This window comes from Citrus sinensis, chromosome 2, assembly GCF_022201045.2.
Source record: "Citrus sinensis cultivar Valencia sweet orange chromosome 2, DVS_A1.0, whole genome shotgun sequence".
In the NCBI taxonomy this organism is placed as follows: Eukaryota; Viridiplantae; Streptophyta; class Magnoliopsida; order Sapindales; family Rutaceae; genus Citrus; species Citrus sinensis.
The window spans coordinates 18,094,354-18,104,646 of NC_068557.1; the positions used below are offsets into that span (position 1 = coordinate 18,094,354).

The window sequence follows — 10,293 nt, forward strand, 5'->3', positions numbered from 1 at the left end:
GTCAGTCGGTTTCTCTCTAATCTAGGTAAAGAGTACTGGACAACGGTAAAATAGACTCTCAGATATCTTAGAGGCACTTCTAAGACATGTTTATGTTTTGGTGGTGACAAACATGTGTTACAAGTGTACACAAATGCAGATATGATAGGAGATGTTGATTTCAGAAAATCTCTATCAAGATATTTGGTCACCTTTGTAGGAGGAGCAGTCTTATGGCAGTCCAGACTTTAGCAGTGTGTTTCCTTATCTACCACAGAAGTAGAGTATATTGTAATTATTCAAAGTTGCAAAGAAACTTTGTGGATGAAAAATTTCCTACAAGAGTTGGGTGTAAAAGTAAGATAACTTTATTGTGTACTGCGACAGTTAGAGTAGGGATGGCAATGGATTGGATCTGATCCAAGATCCACGTGATCCAAATCCAATTGGATCGGATTTGGGTCGGTTTAAAATAAATTTGGATCAGATTTGGATATCGGTGTGTGGATCTAAGATGGATCTAGAGCAGGTTTGGATCTATCTTAATATCTAAATCCATATCCATATCCACCAATCTTTTAATTTTATTTTATTTTAAAAGTTTCTTAACAATTGTGGAATTATAATGATAATAAATTTTATTCATAGCACATTAGTGATATTTACCATGCATTTAAACTCTTCAAACTTAAAGGTTAGTTTTGTAAATTTAAAGGTCAGCCAGCCCCAAAGCATGTACATATAATATTCAAATTGCAAGTCAAGTAATACAACATGGTAATTTATTTTATTGTATTGACTAAATAATTTTTAAGGAATATAGTTATTCATATATTTAGTCAAATATGGTTATAATAAAAATAATAAAGCACTAAATATAAATCATATTTAATTTATATGTCATAATCTAATGTTGTAGGACTGAGGGTGGGTGTGTCGTGGATATTAAAATGATGAAGGAGACAATATAATATTAGATTGATCTTACTCGTGCAATTACTTTTGAAGGATATTTTATTATCTTTCTTATTTGTTGTTTTGTGTAAAAGTAAAAGTTACAATATTTATTATATTTTTTTTAAAATTATATAATTTATTTGTTATCAATACATTTTAGCCTTCAATTTTCATTCTAAATAATTATTACTTTTTTATTGCTAAGTTTTAGAATTCATGACGGATTTAGAACAGATTTAGATTTTAATTTGTTTTTTCGGATTTGGAGCAGATATAGATATTTATTTTTTTTTTGGATTTGGATATGGAGCGAAAAATATGGATTCATGATGGATTTGGAGCAGATACGGATCTTAATTGTTATTATGGATATGGATCTGGAGCAGAGTAGATCCAACTCATATCTGCCCCATTGCCATCCCTAAGTTAGAGTGCTATTCACTTAGCAAAGAATTCGACATATCATTCGAGATCCAAGCATATTGATGTGAGATATCATTGGATACGAGACGTGCTTGAGAAGAAATAGTTGAAGATTGAAAAGATTCACACAAAGAAGAATAGGTCAAATATGATGACAAAGCCAGTACCTAAGGACAAGCTGAAAAGATGTATGCAAAAAGAGGGCTTAGCAGTGCCCCTCAAATGATCTAGAGGGGGAGATTTGTTGGGTCCATCTCATTTAGGGGCCCAAAAGCCCAAAGTCTAAAAAGGCTTGCTTGATGTGTAATTAACATTAAGCTTTGGACTTGGATAAAAATTGCCAAGAAATTTGGCTTTAGAAGGCAATCCGCTGACCTAATTTGTGATATCGCAAAATGACGAGTGAAGAAAAGACGAGAGAGAACAGTCACGTGAAATTAGATTTGGAGGCTAGGATTTCAATTTTTTATTGGACGATTGGAAGACGAAATTAACTTCGTTTTCTCTCAAATTTTGAGGGTAAGTTCCTGGCATCACTCTCTACAATCCTACCAGTCTTGATCTTTATTTTATTCTCTTGTTAGCTGTTATTTGAGATACTCACTTATTAGAGAGATGGTTATTAGACTGTAATTGTGAGTCAAGAATATTAAGATTCTTGATGTTGTTAACCTCTAATATTATCTATATAAGATTTTGTTTTGTAATCTCATTAATATAGTGAAAGATTATATCAGACTACGGTCCGTGGTTTTTCTCAATTTGGATTTTTCACGTAAAAATTTGTATATTTTGTGGTTGGTTTTTGCTTTGATTTGTGTTGGTTTATTTTTCTGCCTATTTATTTGTGGTATAAATCCTATTTTAATCACCCAAAGAGATAAAAGAGTTTTGTTTCCACTTAATTTGTAGCTACTTGTGGTAGTCTCTTTCCCAACAATATGATTAACAAAAACACACAAGAGGAGCTTTCCAAATGAGAAAGAAACAACATAGACATGGCCATTCATAGGTTCTTGATGGCTTGGTAAAAGAGAAAGAGAGAAAGAAAGTAATGAAAGCCAAAACTCACACTTGCTAGCGGAGAGAGAGAGAGAGAGAGAGAGAGAGAGAGAGAGAGAGTTTCTATGTGAGTATCTTACACAAAAATCTTATAAGGCCATAGAAACTTGCTAGCTGGAAGCAAGAGTGCCGAATTGGCAATGATGATGTGGATAATTAATTATTAATTAACTGAGTGATTAATTAGGTAATTAGTTAATTAATTAAAGTTCTACAGTTAGTTGATGAATTAACGTGAGACATGCTTGCTAAGCTGCTTTTACTTGAAAAGTTAAAGGGGTAGTAAATTATTAATGTGCATGATTTTGCTTATGTTGTTGTGTATAGGAGACGTTGGTACTATAATGAGAAAAAATTTATCAGTCACTGTGCATTTTGGATGCACAATGATTTTTTTAATCAATCATCAGTTTTTTATAATTTAAAAAATGTAAATTTCTACAACTACGTAATTGCCCTCAACTACCAAACGACACTCTAATAATGCTTATATATGTCTGGGGTGATATGTTAATATATGGATAGATTTTCTCAAAGTGTAGTAAGGCCAAACCTCAGGGAGGTATTTAAAAATTACCTATTTAGAAAATGATAATTTTGTAATTAAAGTAGCTCTTGAATCTTGATGGAGAAAGGGAATTTAAAAAAGAAATTATTGGGGTGCCAATAGTCTCATTCTTGAATGCCTTGTCTACAATTATGAGAAGAATTACTTAAAAAGACAATTATGAATATAATTAAATTAAAATGTCCAAAATAATTTTGAGGCAATAAATTACCTAATTTTACTATCAAAGAATATGTTTAAAATTTAATTAACTCTATTATAATATTCGCCCTTTTTTCATAATTTTAACAAAAGTAAGTGTTATAAATATAACAAATGGGATTTGATGAGAGTTTTAAATGGGTGTTAGGAAGTCAACTCATGAACCCTAAGCCGGGCTCATGCTGTCTTATTCAAGGCGTCTAGACTGGGCCAGGCCCAAATTTGATCCACAGAACAATCACTTTAATACAATCTGATGTTTTATTAATGCTGAAGAGCCTATATTGATACCTAAGTGCTTAAATAACAATTGGTCCCAACAAAATCGTTATTAGGTGATCTGTTTAAAATTATATTTTGAAGAAAAAAAATGCAGGAATCGAGTGCTATAGCTTATCTAATGATCATATGTGTTTATTTAATTCTATAAATTCTTTTTAAATCTTTTATTGTTATTTGGTTATTTTTTTAATTGAGATTTTAAAAATTAAATAAGTTATTTTGCTTTTAGTGGCAAAACTCAAACTTTGGACATTTGAGGGTACATGTTGAAATTTTTTTAAATATTAAAATGTCTAAAATATTCTTTACTCATTTGATAATTTTATTTTATTTTTTTATAACATAACTTCAAAAATTTTATCTATTAATGTAGTTTCACAATTTTTAATAAAAATTTTTATTGATAACTAAACACCTAAGACTTTTTTTTTTTTTTAGTGAAAGCTCTACTTGTAAAAATTTTACTAACAAGAACTCTATTTAAATAAATTTTTATTTAAAAAATTATACTAAACAGAGTCAAGTCTCAACTTAAATTTTAATTGATATGGCATTCATATAATTGATAATAAAATATTAATTTTATCGGTTATGAAATTCACAAGTAAATAATAAGGAAATAAATGTCGGGTCCCAATCATTATTAAAAAAAAAAAAAAAGGGTACAAATATTAGGAATGTCTAAGTCTAACTGAAAAACAGACGTTTTCGTGCTCATCCACTAAATAATGCACTGCAATTCGTAATTCAAAATGATTGACCATTTCCTAATAAAAATAAATCGTCACTGGAATTCATATGTGCATAATTACTTTTCATTATTTCAATTAGTATATTTAACTACCCACTAAAGAGTAGTATATTAGTATAGTTTATTGATTGTATTGGGGGATTCGTGTGGGAATGAGAAGGGGTGGTGGAATCTTGACGTCACCAAGGTGCTTATTTCATTTGGTGCAAAATTTTCTTCGTATTGCATAATCGCTTGTGTGTTTGGACAAACGTCGCTTTCCCCTGTCAAACTTGAGCTAGAAAACGCTTCCTCTCGTTTTCAATCCGTTGATAACCCCCGGTAACTTGATCAGCATAATCCAGTCGCCAAACAGAGGCATCAATACGAAGAAACGAAGCGATGACAGTTGAGTTTTGATGACAGCAACAGAAACAGAAAGCGTTTACTCTTACGCAACACGCTCACTCGCACAATGGCTGCCATCACTATCTGACCCTTTTTACTTTTAAATAAAAATTATTAATTAATTAAAATTAATTAATTATCCATCGAACAAAACAAAGAAAACAAAACGAGGCTCTGCTGAGTTGAGTCGAACTGTGATTTTGCAGAGAAGCAGAAGGAAATGGAGATTGCGTCATCTGACAACTCTGACTGGCTCATCGATTATAGCATAGTCGACGACATTCCTATCGCCGGAAACTTCGACTGGCCTTCCCAGGCCGCCCCCGCCGTTAACGCGTCCTCTGCTGCAAGGTAAGCTTAAGCCTTTTTTGGTGAAACTTCGTTTTTCTGTTTGGTTATTGAGAAAGTAATAACAGAACATAAAAATACATATTGATTCTTGAATTTCTGGTTTTTTTTTTTTGTTTGTCCAATAATTCGTTGAGAGATATTTTCTCATTGTATATGCTTATTAGTTTTGTTGGACAATTGACGAATATTAGAGATGAAGAATTAACTTTTCATACAATTAGCAAAAGTGAAAATGAGCACTTTTGATTTGATAGAGGGATAGCAATTCGATCATTATAGCATCCAGGAGGAGGAACAAAAAATAAACCATGTAATTTTTTGTTTTCTAGAATAATTGTGTGTGTGTGTGTTTTTTTTTTTTTTCTCATTCTTTATTTGTACGTGCTGTTGATTTCCAGTGTGACGATTGACTGCTCATTTGGTGATTCAGATGGCCCAAAGGAAGTTGAAGCTGGCTCCCGAAAAAGGTAAAAATCTCTTCCTCTCTCTCCCTTTGTGCAGTTTGATATTTCAGACTAGGCTGACTTTATTTACAGTGCAGTAAGTAGTTCATGCTTCAAATTCGGGTTCTGTAAAATCAATAGTATGGAATTATGGAGGTTAACAATTTGTGTACTGTGACAGATGATCGGTGGAAATGAGAAAATAATTTAGCTAGGGAAGTATGAGATTTGTATAAGTTTTAGCCTTGATGTCTTGGAGATGCCATTGACATTAATGGAGGCTGCTTATGCCAGTTGGGCTACTAACAAGGAACAAGTCAAATTTCTGTATTTTTCATATGGAATTACATATAACTGTTTCAGAGTAAGCTAACCTTTAAGCACAATTGTTTAAATGGATATAGAACTACTTACTTACAGTGCTACTTACTTGTGAATCAGTGTGAGTACATATTTACGTATGTATGAGTGTTTGTGATTGTACTAACAATAGTTTTTTTTGAGTTTAACTGTAATTGCTTAGATCTCAAGGAATTTGATTATTCTTGATTTTTTTAATCAAATCTTTGTCCCTTAATTTATTTGTAAATAATTTTACAGGTTGAGGTCTGAATCATGCTGTGTATCTGGCTCCAAAGCATGCCGTGAGAAGTTGCGGAGGGATCGGTTGAATGAGAGGCATGATATCATTCTTTTCTTCCCTAATTAACTGTTTTCTGACTTCAAATTCTCACATTTATTTGGGCATGATCTGAAGGTTTCTCGAATTGGGTTCTATGCTGGAGCCTGGAAGACCACCCAAGACGGACAAGGCTACTATTTTGAGCGATGCTGTTCAAATGATGGAGCAGTTAAGAACTGAAGCCCAGAAACTGAAGCAATCGAATGAGAATTTGCAAGAAAAGATTAAAGAATTGAAGGTGCGTCCTGGCTTTAATCAGATGTTTTAAAATTTCTGCATCTATTTGGAGATTTTGCTTTATTATACCTGATCCGAAAAGTAGAGATGTTTATGTAGGGTTTGGATGACCATGTGCAACTTAGTTGCTGTTTATCCATGCAGGCTGAGAAGAATGAGCTCCGTGATGAGAAGCAGAGGCTAAAGGCTGATAAAGAGAAGTTGCAACAGCAAGTCAAAGTGATGAGTGCTCCATCAGGGTTTTTGCCTCATCCCTCTTCAATGTCGGCTGCATTTGCTGCCCAAAGCCAGGTTGCTGGTAACAAGCTGGTGCCTTTCATTGGTTACCCTGGTGTTGCAATGTGGCAATTCATGCCACCTGCTGCTGTTGATACATCACAGGATCACGTACTTCGTCCTCCGGTTGCTTAACTTGGACATCTAATTAATATGCCTATGCTGTAAGGTCGTTTATCTGTTTTTTGTCTACTATGTAATGTAATGCTTTGGAAGACCTGAAAAACTTAATGATGTGGATATATTCCATTTAGAAACTGGCAAGCTCTATGGATTTCTGCTTTCGTATGTAAAATATAGAAAGTGCTTAAAGGTATAACTTGCTGAGTCAAGGTTGTACATGTTCATGACAAAAGCTTTTGCTTTTCGTCCCTGATTGTGATCTATTTTTCAAAAACGACCAATTTGGGGTTTCTTGTACTCTGGAAATGTTCTGGTTTGTTGAAAACTTCATAGAGATCAAAACTTATCGTATTATTATTTTTGCCTGTATGGTTGCATTTAGATGATTGATATTGAAATTATGAAAGTACACGTTCTTCTATTTGCTGAATCTCATTCTGCTATGTAACCTTAAATTTAATGCCTTTGGCGGTCACTGAAGTTGTGTTTGGATGGTTGAGTTGGAGATCAAAGAGCGCCAATTGTTGCTTTTGTACACAAAAGGCCAGATCAACTATCTCATCGTAGCTTGAAAAAAATGTCGAATAAAATTAACCGAAGAAACTACTCACCCTTTTATCTGTCCATTTTATACCGTTAGTAGGCCTGATTTCTGTCGGATATTATTGCTCTTGAATGCATATAGTCGATCGTGATAAGAAGATAAAATACAATAGATGAATGTCTCAATTAATAAATTACCCTCCGCGAATTTTTATTCTTTCAATAGTAATATATTTATAACATTAATTCATAGTCGACGGTACTGGTTCATGGCATCTGTATCTTTAGCGTTGGCAGGCAACATTGAAAATTAGAACTTCATGCAACATAACATCGAATGCTATTGACAAGACAAGAATCTGTTCCTCAAATTTCACCATACATCAGAAAATTGGAAAGAAAACACAGGCAACTTTGCTCAAAGAAATAACTAAATAAATGCAACTTACGTTTTACTCGGTCCTTAGAAGGCAAGAAGCATCATGATTCCAAAGCTGAACCCCATTGCCATGATGGTTTTGAAGACAACTTTGGCAGCTGATGATGGCTGGGGTGGCTGCGAGAGACCACTTGGAGGAGGGGAAGTTGAAGGAGAGTCTGCTGTAGGAACATCAGGGGAAGGTGGGGGACTGCCCAAAGGTGAACTTGATGGAGACGCAGGGGACACTGTGGGAGCAGATTTTGGTGATTCTTCAGGTGAGGGAGAGGAAGTTTCTGGAGCTGGGGAAGCTGGTGGTGGGGTCTTAGAAGAGGCTTGTGGTGTGGGAGCTGCTAGGGAAGCTTGCGGTGGTTTTGAAGGTGATGCTGGTGCTGGGGAAGTTGATGCAAGAGCGTCGATTTCCACCTTCATTCCTACAGTACAATGTCCCGGTGCTCCACAGATGAAGTATCTCTTGCCTGGAGAAGAGAGTGGGATGACTGTGTTGCCATCAGTATAACTCTGAATTTTGTTGCTTGTCTGGCAGGAATCATAATCTGGCTTTGAAACTTCGGTCACATCATGGCTTGATGGATACTGGAAAACTACAGATAACAGCAAGTCAGTTTCAATACTCTTTATCTTAAATTCATATGTAACATGATCCATATGTATGCATATATAACTTACTCAAATTATCACCAACGAGAAATTTTTGAGAAGTTGCCCAAGTTCTCAGGTCTGTGGCCGTATCCCAACCACCATTTGGACCTCCAACTGTGTAATTTGCTGCCATAGATAGTTGAATGAGCATGGCTGTAGCGGCCACGCATATGAATGTTCTTAGCACTGCCATTTTCCTGGCTTCAAATTAGGCAAAATGTTTGGAGAATAAACAGAGTCAATGTGGAATGTACTTATGGCAAAGTGTAGATGAAGCGAATGTCTTGTGATATGAATTAGGATGCGGGTGTGGGTGTGTGTGTCTATATATATTTATGAGTCAGAAGAGACGAGGAGAAGTGCTTTTGATATGAAATGAAGGAATGATAGGTTATGGCTTCCCTGTGGGAGTTGGTTCAAGTCTTTGGAAGGCTTGGGCAAATGACAGGTTGTTCATTTTGGGAGTCAATAAAAATTTATTTTTCTTTAATATGTTGTAACAAATTATTGCCTGGAATAATATACAATTAATTTCTTCTATTATCTTGCCTTCCATGTGATCGAGTTTATGCATCCCCATCTTGACTCGGCTCCATGTACATCATTTGACCATGTTTTGGGAATTTGCATCATCCTCCTTCCACAGGTGTTTTTATATTATTTAGTTACGTACGTCATACGGGTATTTTCTGAAAGCAAGCATTTTTCTTTAATACATTCAAATTTTAATTTATTACCTTGTTCCATATTGGGCTGACTCAAAAATGTCAAAAGAACCTATATACCTTAGGGAGTGGTTTGTGTGGCAAGTGTGTGATTGTGATAGCTGATAGGGCTGACACTTTCATGGAAGTTTCACCTAATAAGAACCTAATCCAAGAATCCCAACCCACCAGCCACCATCATCACATTCACAGCAAAATAGGCAGAATAAACAAGTGCGGAACATTCTGAAGAAGCTGCTAGCAATGATAATAATTAAGGAATGCACGATCACAGCTAGCGCCATTTATGTGTTTTTATATAATTGGATGAAAGATTTATGATTATTATTATTGATGAAGATTCTTTGTTATTTTAAGTGCTTTTCGATTCGTTGTACCTGCGCTTGATTTCCAAGTCTAAAGTTGTTAAAGAGTGCAACTTAATATACAATTTCAGAACAAATTAAATAATGACGAATTGGTGTTGGTGGTTGGCGTTGACCAGCTAAGCTTGCTAAGGTGAGCGGTGTGGCCGTTTCCACGGCCCCATCACATTTTGGGTGTCCATTGTTTGTATTAGAAATTCAGAACGAACCTTTTTTTTTCTCTCTCTCTCTCTCTCTCTCTCTCGATTGGCATAACTTTTCAAATAAAATTTATTTAAGTAGAAATTTTAGTAGTAAAACTTTTACAAATACTTTAATAAGCAAATTTTTTAAATTATGTTATGAAAAAATAAATTAAGATTGTCAAATAAGTAGATGCTATTTTAAATATTTTAATATTTAAAAAAATTCAACTTCTATTCTTAAAAACCCAAAATTTAAGCTTTTACTAGTAGAGACAAAATAGTTTATTTAACCTCTAAAAGCTCTAAAAAAAAAAAGACAACCAAACAGCAACAAAAATTATGATACGAACTTATAAAATTAAATAAACATTTGTACCTATTAGATAAGTCATAACAAATAAACAATTAAAATTATATGATAATTCTATTAATATTCTCGATTAAAAATTTACAAACTTGTCCACATAATTGAGTTAATTGGCTTAATCTACGTACAACTATTTATATTAGAAAAAATTAACCCACTAATGTATGGATCTACATTTTAAATATTTAGAAAAAAATTATCTCCAATAAATACGAAGACTCAAACCATATAAAAAGAGAAGATTTACATTAATCTTATGGATGCTCAATTCGTGCTCCATCAGAATTGTACTCCTATTATTACCA

At 33.9% G+C, this 10,293-nt stretch overlaps 2 protein-coding genes across 5 annotated transcripts; one reads left to right on the forward strand and one right to left on the reverse strand.

Moving 5' to 3' along the window:
• Positions 1–4,281: 4,281 nt before the first annotated feature.
• Positions 4,282–7,019, forward strand: LOC102623026 (transcription factor ILR3-like). Of its 4 annotated transcripts, none has more exons than XM_052435571.1 (6): positions 4,282–4,410; positions 4,817–4,961; positions 5,360–5,428; positions 6,005–6,082; positions 6,162–6,324; positions 6,423–7,019. In XM_052435571.1, the coding sequence occupies exons 2-6, from the start codon at positions 4,831–4,833 to the stop codon at positions 6,732–6,734; spliced, it is 753 nt and encodes a 250-aa protein (XP_052291531.1). In that variant the 5' UTR covers positions 4,282–4,410; positions 4,817–4,830; the 3' UTR covers positions 6,735–7,019. The 4 variants fall into 4 exon arrangements, with proteins under 4 accessions (XP_052291531.1, XP_052291530.1, XP_015382932.1 ...); XM_052435570.1 differs by lacking the exon at positions 4,282–4,410 and adding an exon at positions 4,445–4,610; XM_015527446.3 differs by lacking the exon at positions 4,282–4,410 and having other exon boundaries at positions 4,617–4,961.
• Positions 7,020–7,614: 595 nt separating this feature from the next.
• On the reverse strand, positions 7,615–8,826 carry LOC102622733 (uclacyanin 1-like). The gene is made up of 2 exons (XM_006469667.4): positions 8,374–8,826; positions 7,615–8,288 (listed from the first exon to the last, which is right to left on the reverse strand). Exons 1-2 carry the CDS (start codon positions 8,537–8,539, stop codon positions 7,729–7,731), a joined length of 726 nt encoding a protein of 241 aa, XP_006469730.1. The 5' UTR covers positions 8,540–8,826; the 3' UTR covers positions 7,615–7,728.
• Positions 8,827–10,293: the final 1,467 nt, after the last annotated feature.

Coding starts and splice junctions, on each gene's coding strand:
- LOC102623026 (XM_052435571.1), top strand. CDS start 4,831: ATGGAGATTGCGTCATCTGACAACTCTGACTGGCTCATCGATTATAGC. Junction 4,962..5,359: donor AACGCGTCCTCTGCTGCAAG/GTAAGCTTAAGC, acceptor GTTGATTTCCAG/TGTGACGATTGACTGCTCAT. Junction 6,325..6,422: donor AAAAGATTAAAGAATTGAAG/GTGCGTCCTGGC, acceptor ATGTTTATGTAG/GGTTTGGATGACCATGTGCA.
- LOC102622733 (XM_006469667.4), bottom strand. CDS start 8,539: ATGGCAGTGCTAAGAACATTCATATGCGTGGCCGCTACAGCCATGCTC. Junction 8,289..8,373: donor TCTCGTTGGTGATAATTTGA/GTAAGTTATATA, acceptor TGTTATCTGTAG/TTTTCCAGTATCCATCAAGC.